The sequence below is a fragment of the Panthera onca genome, chromosome D2 (genome assembly GCF_046562875.1).
Source record: "Panthera onca isolate mPanOnc1 chromosome D2, mPanOnc1 haplotype 2, whole genome shotgun sequence".
NCBI lineage: Eukaryota > Metazoa > Chordata > Mammalia > Carnivora > Felidae > Panthera > Panthera onca.
The window spans coordinates 66,777,272-66,789,938 of NC_138349.1; the positions used below are offsets into that span (position 1 = coordinate 66,777,272).

The 12,667-nt window shown below is 35.5% G+C and overlaps 2 protein-coding genes across 5 annotated transcripts in view; one reads left to right on the forward strand and one right to left on the reverse strand.

The window, feature by feature from the left end:
* PHYHIPL (phytanoyl-CoA 2-hydroxylase interacting protein like) overlaps positions 1–11,868 on the reverse strand; it is a 93,281-nt gene extending 81,413 nt beyond the window's left edge. The window contains exons 1-2 of one of the 4 annotated variants that reach the window (XM_060642752.3): positions 5,243–5,404; positions 4,685–4,782 (exon numbers count right to left, since the gene is read on the reverse strand). Coding sequence is in view for 1 of the 4 variants with exons in the window: in XM_060642751.3 (XP_060498734.1) it covers positions 11,538–11,643 (106 nt within the window). In the remaining 3 variants the exon portion in view is untranslated. Of the gene's footprint in view, positions 1–4,684; positions 4,783–5,187; positions 5,212–5,242; positions 5,405–11,537 lie in introns of those variants that run through there. The other 3 variants (XM_060642751.3, XM_060642753.3, XM_078434268.2) reach the window with 3 other exon arrangements.
* A 151-nt stretch (positions 11,869–12,019) lies between these two features.
* Positions 12,020–12,667, forward strand: part of LOC145712508 (uncharacterized) — a 45,459-nt gene continuing 44,811 nt past the window's right edge. Inside the window, exon 1 of the mRNA XM_081790542.1 lies at positions 12,020–12,148. Within this exon, the coding sequence (XP_081646668.1) occupies positions 12,109–12,148 (40 nt within the window). The 5' untranslated portion in view covers positions 12,020–12,108. The remainder of the gene's footprint in view (positions 12,149–12,667) is intronic.

Sequence of the window (12,667 nt, forward strand, 5' to 3'; positions counted from 1 at the left end):
AATTAATTTTCAAATGCTCCTTTTAGACCCCACATAAAAGACACCAGCATTCAAATTTACTTATTCTACTGAGCAGTTGAACAATTTGACATGGACCCAAAGATTGACTACAGGGTGAAGTAAAGAAAACCTAATAAAGGACAAATAAGAGGAACAGAAAACCATCTTGAAAAGGACTACCAAACTTTCATCTTTGTCCTCAAACTCCCTGCCTATGAGACACAGATGGACATTTCTAACAGCCTTCTGGTCATCTCCATCTAGGTATTACACAGGCAACCTAAGTTGTCCAGAAAAAGCTTTATTTAATAGCTTGTTATTAAGGCTACTACTTCACATTTCTTCCAACTAACAAACTACTTTATTTACTGGTATCAAAATACATCAAATCTCCCAATTTAGCAAATTTAGTCATCACCAACAGCTCCTTTTTTATATCTCTCACTTCCAGTTTAATCACAGCCAACAGATTTTTACTTAGGCGTATTAAATCTTGCATTTTTGACATTGTAACAAATATGTTAAATTAGTAAACTGTTATCAAAAAACTGGAATAAAACATTGGTACATGTCTGAAAATGCAGAGATAAATCCTTCCAATTTAACTGAATGAGAATATGAATGTGGCAGATCTTTCCACTTACTTTTGTAGAAGTTTCTCAAACAGATAAATTTAAGAATGCTAAAACAACACACAATGAGGAAGAAAATGTTAATGTCTAAATCAGGTTTTTAACACATCATCAACTAAATTGTCAGAAATATTGAGACACCTCTATTAAGGAGTAGAGATAAAATTTTTTAAATCTCAGGAATGGTAGCTCCCGTAAAAGCTATTGCCAACTTTATTAAGTAGTAATTGTTTATTAATAAGAACTGGATATTAAGATATTTCAAAATAGTTTTAAGTAATCTCATATAGGCCATGGTTTAAATTGAAGGAGTTTCTTTCTGAGCTAATTATAATGCTATGAATAAAAAATTTCAAAATTTATCTTTCATACCAAACTTAGGTGACTATCCTGAAAAAAGATATGTTTCAAAAAAAACAAGAAATACTCTGAGGAGAATGCTGGTGCTATTTTGATTGTGATTGCTTTGAATGTGTATATTACGCACACATACACACACACACACACACAATGGAATACTACTTGGCAATGAGAAAAATGAAATCTTGCCATTTAAAACAACATGGATGGAGCTGAAGGGTATTATGCTAAGTAAAGTAAGTCAGTCAAAGAAAGACAAATATCATATGTTCTCACTCATATGTGGAATTTGAGAAACTTAACAGAAGACCATGGGGGAAGGGAAGGAAAAAAAATTAGTTACAAACTGAGAGGGAGTCAAACCATAAGACTTTAAAAAAATTTTTTTAATGTTTATTTATTTATATTGAGAGAGAGAGAGAGACACAGAGAGCATTAGTGGGGGAGGGGCAGAGAGTGAGGAGAGAGAATCCTAGGCAGGCTCCACGATGTCAGCACAGAGCCCGAGGTGGGGCTTGAAGTCACAAAACTGTGAGATCATGACCTAAGCCAATATTAAAAGTCAGATGCTTAACTGACTGAGCCACCAAGGCGCCCCAAACCATAAGAGACACTTAAATAAGAGAACAAACTGACGAATGGGGGAGGCATAGGTGATGGGGCATGGAAGAGGGCACTTGTTGGGATGAGCACTGGGTGTTGTATGTTAAGTGATGAATCATGGGAATCTACTCCCAAAGCCAAGAGCACACTGTATACTCCATATGTTAGCTAACTTGACAATACATTATATCTAAAAAAACAAAACAAAAATGAATTTTAAAAATAAAAAAGAAACAATACTTTATTAATTTAAAAACACTTTAATAAAAATTAAAAATAGAAACACCACACAATCTAGAAATTCCACTATTAGCTATTTACCCAAGGAAATCAAAAGCACTAACAAAGATATACATATGCACACCTATGTTTATTTTACCATTATTTACAATAGCCAAGATATGGAAGCCTATACAATGGAGTATTACTCAGCCATAAAAAAGAATGAGATCTTGCCATTTGCTACAACATGGATATAATTAATGCTCAGTGAAATAAATCAAAGAAAGGCAAATACAATATGACTTCACTTATATGCGGAATTAAAAAATAAATGAATAAACAAAAAGCAGAAACAAAATACAGAGAACTGATAGTTGCCATAGGAGAGGAGGGTATAGGGATGTGTAAAATGGGTAAAGGGAAGTGGGAGGTACAGGCTTCCAGTTATGGAATGAATAAGTCATGGGGATGAAACCTACAGCAAAGAGCATAGATATAGTCAGTGGTATTATAATAGCGTTGAATAGTGACAGATGGTACCTACACTTGTGGTGAGCATAGCATAAAGTACACAGTTTTGGAATCACTATGCTGTATACCTGAAACTAATGTAACATTATATATCAACTATACTTCAATAAATATAGGAAAAAAAACATTTGATAAACATCTTTCAAATATAATGAGAAAACTAATTTGATTATTGAGGTCTTTAATAAGCTGAAGAAGCTCAATTTGATAATAGTCACAATGTTACCGAGCTTATAAATGCAGATGAATTGTCAGTAATGAAACTGATCCTTACAGTTAAGATTAATCATGCAAGTAAAATAAATTTAACTCTTCTGAAATTTTAAGAGATCAGCACAAAGGTATAAGCTTTTAAAAAAAATGTTACCAAAAATATTTCAGAATATTATAAGATACATTATTTTCTCACTGAACAATGAAAAAATGAACTGATGAACAGATTCCATCACCTCCCTCCAAAAGGACTATTTACTCTTTGATTCAACTCTGAAAAAAAAACAACTTACTATTTCTATTTAGTCTGGATCAATTTATTTGAAGACTATCCTGAGAAAGCAAAATGAGTTTATAAACATTAGCATTTGTCACTACTTATTTCTATGAGGTAGAATTTCCTACGCATAATACAATAAAAATAAAATACATAAGTGGATATTGAGGCCAATATAAAATAGCAACTTCCATGTATAACTGCTAATTTTCATTTCTTACTGTATCCACTTATTGACTTTATTGGGAAAATGCTGTTAAGTTTGAAATTACAGGATAAATATATACTAATTAAAAGCTACTTTTACTTGTTGGAGTTCTGCAAAATGTTAAAAAAAAAGGTTCTCTAAAAATTACAAGCTTTGAAATTTATTAACAAGATTTCAGACAAGATAAATTCAAACTCCTAACCATGGCATAATCTAGGTAGCCTTAACTAGTTTTCAGCTTATTTTCTCATAACAAACACTTCTTTTTTCCATCAATACCAAATGTTATATATTGCTAGAACATACATGATTTTACACCTTTATATATGCTCTTATCTCTATCAGAAATGCCCTTATTCCACTTCTCCTGGAAAATTTTTATTTTTATTTTAATATCCAGAAAAAATTTTTTGCTTCCTCTGTGAAGCCATCTGAGACACTCAAGACAGAATTACCTACTTTCTCCTCTACACTCTATTATAGTATCATCATGTTATTATATTTATCTATTTAAACTTATTGTCTCCCTAAATGCCAGTGAATCCTTTAAATGCAGGATCCAAGTTATATTCATTTTTGGATCCTTTTTTTTTTTCTGTTCTTAACACAGATACTAAAGTTGGAGTACATGTACAAATAAACAGTAAAAATTACATGTAAATAAAAGAACAAAAGGAAGCAAACTGGTTAAGTTTAGTGCCTAAAAATTAATCGAACAAGAATAGAATGGCACTGTCCTCAAGCTATTATACTCAAAGTACGGCCTGTAAACTACTTACCAGGCTCTGATGAGATAAAAAAAAATTAGGATTAAATATTTGGAAACTTTAATAGGAATTTGACAGAGATTTTCATATCTGTTGAATCTTTTTTTTGGACTTTAAATTTTACTTTTCTAATAATTACTTTTATTATATTTTTATAAAGTATCATTCAGTGATAGACTGAATATTGAAAATAAAAACCAAAATACAGATTTAGAAGCACTACATTAGACTATGAAAGACATAAAGAGGAGTAACACCTTGACATTTTTCAATGAGAATTTGGTTTACAAGGAAGAATATGATGTACACACAACTGTTGTAGTAGTACACACCATAACTATCCATACTTCTCAAAGTCCACATCATTATCTTTGACACTCTAAAACCTATCTATTGATAGAATTGTTAAGTGTACCTGGAAATATTAATGCATAACTAGTATTTCTTTCTAAAGTTATTTATACGAGGACTAGATTTTAACTTAAAATTAGGGCTTGCTTCTTTCACTGCCTATCAGACCCAATGGCATAGATCACTACCCATTTTGATTGACTCCATACAGAGCTAGCCAGCTTTCTACTGCTCTCTGCCTGACCCCAGTAACATGTAAAATCAAAATGATTATACAATTTTTTTCAGAAATTCTTCTTTCAATATTTTCATTCCTACCAAGAAAGATTAATTTATTTTCTCAATACTCTACATTAGGAGTTGGCAAACGTTTCCTCTAAAGGACCAGATAATAAGTATTTTAAGGCTTGTAAGTTATATGGTCTACTGTCATAGCTACCTCACCTTTCTAGCAAGAAAGCAGCCACAGACAACATCTAAACAAATGGGCATGGCTATGTTCCAATAAAATTTTACTTACAAAACCTGGCAGCAGGTGTTCAATTTGGACCAAGAACTGTAACTTGCTGATGCCTCTTCTATATCATAGGTATAACTTCAAAATCAATCATTAAGAACCTATCATATAATAATATTAAAAAATTGTCATTCTTGTTGCATTATCAGCTTTTAAAATTTTAAATACTGACAGATTCACCATCATTCAAGCTAGAAAAGAAAAGACACTGTTTTTCAAGAAAATCACATTAAAGATATTGAAAAAAAATGTTTGTGCTTTATCTTTAATGGCACATGTCTAGGGAAGCTACAAGCCTTTTATACTATTATCAGATAGCAACACTCTCACAGGCTACAGAAAACAAAAGGATTTATTTATAATATTTGCTACAACCACTAAATAAACAGCATATAAGCAAAATTCTTCACAAAGAAGCCCTTTTAAAATGAACCACAATCTTGGTGCGAATAGTTGTAAACACACAAAACTATGATTCAGAGTATGATGCTTTTTGTTCAACTCACATAGATGTGGAGGAACTTCAAAAATGCAGAGCTCTTGACTACATTTTTAACAAACCTGGAATGTAGATTTATTTCATCTTTAGGTTTCAAAGCTGACCTTCTCCAACATGTAATCACTCCTTTCCTTTAAGGGGTGAGACACAAAGCTGATTAGAGGTCACTCTAAAACTGAAGTCAAATCCTAATCTTGCCTTGTCCACGTAAATTCTAGTCTCCCCTGGTGGAATATATAGTTCTATGAACAATTCTCTTTCTCCTTCTAGAACTGTTTTCCTCAGAACATAAGAGGAATTACTAAATGTTTAAGTTTCCAAGGAAATCGCTTACTGTTAGATTCTAAATGTCTTAACATAAATGTTCTTTTCCCTTTTATGTTCAATATCTCTGAAAAGTCTTCTATGACTTCAAAACTACCTTTAGATGACTCAAAAATCTCTATTTCACAATCCTCTATAAAGTATCAAGTGGCTAATTTTTATCTAGTAATAGGTATCAAAATACTATCAATGGATTATGGGTGGCCCTTTGAAGAGTGAGAATCAAGCAAAATAAGAGACTAAAAAGAATGTAGGTGGGTTCTCTTGTGGGCATCCATGTTGAAACATGGAGAACATGAAACATCTGAGAATATGATTTCTGTGAGAGGAAAGTGCCCCTGAAAAAGGGATTAGGATATATTTGGATGTCCACGGAGATCTAAAATTTGAGGTCTAAAAAACTGTCATCATGATGTCTAAATATTATTTCCTTTCTCCTTTGTTCCCTGTCAATGATTCTTCTGATTTCCCAGACTTAAAATCCTTAAATTACTCCTTATCACTTTTCATTTTGCTTGAAAATTCAGTCACAAAGCTTATAATTATTTTTGCATTTCTTTTACACCCTTGCCATTCACTATCCTTCCATAAGGATGCTGCCTATTTTTCCTGTTGAGAATTCTTCAATATTTCTATACATTTCTATTAGAAATCTTCCACAAATACTGATTGTACTTCTCAAATGTATGTATATAAAATACAGCTTGCTTAATAATAATACAGTTTATCTACTGTGTAATAATAAAATTATGTTTAAAAATGTTAATGAGGCAAATGCTTTCAACCAGTAAAAACAGATTTTAACAGTAAATAGATTCTTATAGAAAAATTTAACAGAAATAGAAAACAAACCCAAAAAAGAGGAAAATGCTGTAAGGAAAAACTAAAATTATGCATTTACTAAGGGCAGAGAAGAAAAACCAGAAACCTGAAGGATTATCCTTACTGTAGTAATTGATGCAACTGCTGTTTTTCTGAAGCCCCGGATAATATATACAAATAATCAATAAACTCTACTTACATAAGTTAAGGAAAAAATCAAGATTGGGCCTAAATGAGGGGGAAACAGCAGTGAAAAACTAAGTGACTTAGAAGTTGTCTAGGTAGCGTTCTATAGAGTGAAATTCTGACTGCCTTACCTAGGCAACAAAGCAAGTTGCCAGTATTACTACTTATAACATATCAGTTATTCTACCACTGGAGGGAGTCTGGTCACATATCCTTTGATGTGACTTTTTTTACTCTCATAACTTCCTTGTTTTCTCTGGGAATGAATTAGAACCCCTACCAAGAATATGAATTGGTTTAACAATCTGATGACTTTCAAGCTTTCTGTTTTAGTTTTTATTTTATTTTTGTTATGTTCCATGTTCACTAATTAAAAATTTACAGCATCTCTATAGTCATATCTGGGTCAAAGAAATGAATCCAGAGATCTCATGTGCTGGTACATATGCATCCTTAGAAAAATAATCATAAAGAAAAAAATGTTAAATCAAGAACAGAGAAGGGCTCTGATACAAATACCTACTCAAAGCAGATATCAAGGTCACAAAGCACGTGAAATGCAGCAAACAGCAGGTTTGAAGTAGAAGCTAAAAGAGCTTTTAGGATTAAGGCTGACAAGGATATTACTGATAGGATAGAAAAATATAAGCAAATGAGAGTACTGTAACTGTGGTTTTAAAATTAACTATCCTTTTAAAATTCAGAGTTTGCAGTTTCCACTGTCTACTCCTAAAGTTGAAGTGGCATAAGAAGGATTTACTAAGTAAATAAAACACTAATAAAATGAAAAACAACAAAGATCTAAACACTGGACCTAAATAAATAAATAGATAGATAGATAGATAGATAGATAACAGTAGTTCAACTCAAGAAGTTATGTGAAAAATAGTCCATTTACAATAATAATTATTCTCTATTTTGTGTCAAGAATTTTGAGAAATGATATGAAATATTTCATTTAATTATTTTAACAATCCTACAGGATTGACATTATTATACTCATTTTACATGAGAGAGCTTAAAGCTAAAAACAAGTAATTTGCCTAAGGTAATATATCTGTCAAGAGCCAATACTCTGTCAGAGGTCCATCTGATTCTAAAATGGTATTGTCACTATGGTATATGAAGGTCAATGAGACTGAACAATGACTACCTTATGTTCTTGTACTATTAAAGGTAACAGTTATAAGTACTCTTCCTAGATGTCTGCTTCAGAAAATGTCATTACAGATTATCTAATACAGCACTGTATTAACTATTAAGCATTTCTGTGTTATTTTGTTTCCAAAGTTAAAATTTGTTTAATTCACATGTCAATTGCATAAATAAGTCATAGCTTATTTTTAATTTAAATAGATATAAGTAAAAATTAAAAGGAATTTACCTTTTTAAATATGTAAAAAAGAGAAAACCTTTTTTTTCCTTTCCTTCACAAAACTATTGTCAGACACAAAGACATAGAAATCTGTCAGGTTCTCTCTGTGCAATTTCCTTAAAATGTACTCCTTTGCTGAGTAGCATCATAAACTCCATAAATCATATCTAGGCAGTCAGAAAATAATCATGGAAATAACACTTGTTAAACCTAGGAAAGCTTGGGGGTGGATTTAAGTGCTATAGAACAAATTAATTTTGTGTTTTCTTCCTTACTATTATAACAAGAGTGCAGGAAGCTTGAATGCATAAAACAACATATATATAATAAATCTTTCTCTTTCAGCAAGGAAAGAAAATTTATATATGTGTGTGTGTGTGTGTGTGTGTGTGTGTGTACGCACACATATATATGCATAATTTTTAAAAAATGAAGAGTAGAAGTAATGTAGAATTCTATGCATGAAGCTGGGGGCTGTTCTGTCTTATCACAAGTCAATTAAGGTCTCAAGTATCCATGTGAAGAAACAAATTGGAAATGGGTTCCCATATTATCGATGCTTCCCGTTGAGTAAATGTTTTTTTTTTTTTTCCCCTTCAATTTCTTTGGAAAATCCACAATTAATGTATATCAACTGGAGGATACTTCAGCACAGCAGAGATAGAGGAACAGAAACACTCTCCTACTTGCAACAGAGATTCTAGAAAGTACTAGATCTACAGCACATCTTCAGAGGTTTCCTAATAGAAGTCTATTCAGAATCATCATTTTGAACTACAGGTAACATCTAGACAGGGACCATGTACTAGCACACATGCCTAGGATAAAAGTACACATGAAATAACGTGTGTGTAGAAGAACCTCCCTATTGCTTAATTTAAAAACCCAATTATATGACTGCTTGGATTCTATTCCATATTCTTCCAACTGTTAGATAGTTGGAGAAACTATGGAAAAAAAGAAAACATTGTAAATTATTGCAAATTATGTAAACAGATTAATTTATAAGAAATAGCAAGTGAAAGAAAAAACATACAAGAGCCAAGGAAACAGAAGAAAGACATACAGTTCACCAGCAGTTATAACTCTTAGTTGGCCAAATATGCAAAACACTATAAAATTAAAAAATCTATAAGTGGAGAGAGTAAAAGGAAATATATATTTAACAATACTATATTTTCTCCTATCCTATTTCATTCCACTTCCAAGAAATTAATGTTATGCTCATTTTTTCCCATCTGTGAATAGAATAGAAAAAAGTAAAGAGCAAATAAGACAAATGTATATCTGTGATTGTAAAATTATGAAAATTTATCACTTATTATATACTTAAGCATTTAACAGATCTTCTGCCACATCCTAATCTTTCTGTTATATATTTACAAAAGTAAAATAATGACACCTGAGAGAAAGTGAAAGGAAGTAAAGGGAGTAAATAGTACCTAGCTGAAATTTTCTCAATATAAAATTTGACAAATAAGGTCTGTTTGACAAACTTAATGCAACGTTTTTTAATTTTTCTGCCATAAAAAACTATATATTTTGGAACTGACATGTAGTGTCACAAAATAAAGTTAGGCATTTAGTAACATCTCTACATAAGCTATTCCCAGTTTTTTACACATCTTTTAATAGAAGAGTTAGTTCTTTGTATTTGTTGATATAACATATTTAATAAAAATGAAACCCTATTCATTTAATCTATGTTGAATTATTAGAAGCCTGTAAATAAGTAATTTTCATAGATACTGCTTAGTGCTAGCACTCCCCAATTAAATGTTACATAATTTGTTCATTTTGCAGGATTCATAAATATGAACTGAAACAACTAAAAAACTATTACCAAAATAAAATAGAAGAGACCACAGTAAATGTAGCACTAGTTTCTGTACTCTACATTACTAACTTTGTAAACTTCATAAAAAAGAAAAACAACTTTATTTTCTCCATTATCTCTGAAACATGTGGCAAATCCAATTTTAAGTATTAAGATTACTGTGTTCTTGAGGGACAATTATGAATTGCTTATTTCCAATAACTACAGTAATAAGCTTTTGATAAATCATCGAAATAAATGAAAATGAAATCTATTTTGGTTTTCTATCAAACCAATCTAGGAAAAACATTTACAATGGTTAACACCAGAAAAAGTCACTTCACAAAAGCATAAACTAAAACCAATACAATTTCTTATGTGGTATACTAAAAATAATCTCTATAGTCTAATAATGCAAGTTTATATGTGGAATGCCAAAATGATTACTTCTGTTTAGATGTCATAAATATGTGCAACTATTACGACGGTGACCTAAGAATAAAGAAATTATGAACGGCTTTTGCAAGAGTATTTATTTATCCATACTACACCTTTTTCAGAAATTATTTCAAAGTGGCTTTGGCTTCAAAGGGCAATTATTGTGTCCCAAATTTATTAATAAAAAGAAATTCCGTGTTCAGTTGACCTAGACTGTATACCAATGCCAAACCAAGTTATCATTTAAATGACTTTGAAACAAGACCTCTGCTCTCTATTTGGATTACATACTGATAAATTTTATGACTTTGTTGTCACCACATGAGTATCTCTACATAATCTTGACCAAAAAAAAATATTTTTAAATCATCGTCTGCATACATTGTTAACGGATTCCATTTATAGCCAAAAAGTGTTTAGGGTCATCTTAACAACATGTAAATTGTTTTTCCTTTGTCAGATGTCCAATTTTACAATTATTTGGTCAATGACTAATCAGATGAGTTTTTTTACAAATGAAGTTTTGTTCCACAGACGGACTCTTCAACTACTCAAAATAACACAGAAGCTACCCATATTGAACACAGTACTAGCTTATCTCTTTAACGCTTAAACCTGTGTTCAATCACTTCCTTCTGAGACTGCAACTTTAACAATAGAATAAGCTACATAATATCAAGACACAATGGTGAGTACTCGCCACATATTCTGTACCACAGCAGATATATTATGCCACTTCACAGATTTTTGAGTTTCTGAATCACAGCCCCAAACCACGAAGCTTGTGGCTGTCCTTGGTGCTGAAACGCACTTTTTCCCCGCGCCCCTTCACTGAAAAAACCGTCATCCCAATCCCTATTTGAGAGCATAAAAAGACTCCTGAATTTGGGAGGTGGGGGTCTGAAGATGAGAGGTTTAAAAAGGAAATGATAAGTTTCTGGGCTGAAAATGCTAACTAGCATGTGCAGGTGGAGAGGGGAAGGAAGGGGTGCTAGAAACATCCAGAGGGCATTTTTCCAACGGTTCCGGTAGACCCTGGAAACCCGGACTGCGGCACGATCGGAAACGCCTCGTCCCGGGCAGGAACGGCGGGCGGGAACGGCGCCCTCGCCCGGGCAGCTCCTCGGCGCTGGGCCAGGAGGGCGAAGACGGCGAGGGGCGCCGCGGCTGGAGACTACGGCGACTTTCCGCGCTAACGCAAGAGCCCTGGGGTCCTTTTGTTTCTACTGTCTGAGGAGAGGGCGGATGAGCGGAGGGGAGCCCCACCTGTATTTATTTGTACGGGGGAACAACAAAAGACCGTGAAGCCCGGGCGAGCAGGGTCAGCAGAGCCGGGGCGGCCGCGGCGCCTAGGCGCGGGCTCGGCCCCTTTCCTCACAGCCCCCGTCGCTCTTACCGTCCCGGTCGCACAGCTGAATGGCCTCCAGGCTGAGGTTTTTGATCACCTCCTCACAGGGGCTGGTGGGGCTGTTGAGGGTATGATCCAGGCGCGGCACCTCCATTTTCCCAACTCCCTTCTCAAGCCCGCCTGCTTCGTATCCAGGCTCTCTCGACGGACCGGGTGGGAGAGAAGGGCGGGAAAGGGAAGGGGAGTGTCGGAAAGAGGGGAGGAGGCCTGGGACGCGGCTCCGGAGGGGCGAGGCTGAGCTTCCGGGCTAGAGAGCCGCGGCCGAGGCGACGGCCGTGGCAGGAGCTCCGGAGAGTGCGCGGCTCGAAGAGACTGAGAGGGACCCGGCGCGAGGGCGAGAGGAGCGCGCTCCCGGCGGGGAGGAGACGCGTCGCGCGAGGAACGTGAAGGCGCGGCGCGCGCACGCGCGTGAGAGGACGCGCCCACCTGCTGGCGCGCGGCGCTCCTCCTTCCTGCGCCCCCCCCTTCCCCCGCCCTTCCACGCGCACGCGCCCCCTGCTGCCCTAGCTCCTCAGCCCCGGCAATCCCCTGAGCTAGGTGAACTCGCGGGAACTGCGGGATGCTGGGGGTGCGTCTTGCTGGACTCGCCCTCTCTCCTGGTGAGGTTGATTTAGCTTGTTTTCCCTCGTCAGTGTCAGTCGTATCCAGGTTGGCACTGGGGCGTCTGGCACTGGGGAGGTGAGAGGGAGCAGACTGGTTGTTTTGAAGGACTGGAAAAATATGCGTCCAGACCCTTTGTATACGGGTTCGCGGAGCCAGAAGGCTGCCTTCTCCGTTCAAAGTCCTGGGCTACTCCCCACCCAGCCCCCACCTGCTCAGCCGAGCATTCCTCAGGAACAGCTGCTTCCGTGTGAGAGATGTGTGGATTAACTGAGGACTGGCAGGGTTTATGGACAGAATTTTGGTCATCTTGAAGGAGGGGCAAACAGGAATTCAAAACTGCCAGAAAGGTGAGGGAATGAGATGTCAGCCAGCCGGCTGGAAAGGCAGCACGTGTGCTTCAGGACTGACAGCCACTAATCTTTCAGCCTTCGCAGTCTAGCTTGCTCCATTCATTCATTAATTCATTCAACAACTAGGTATTAAATGTTTACTCTGTGCTGGGCATTGTTCTGGAC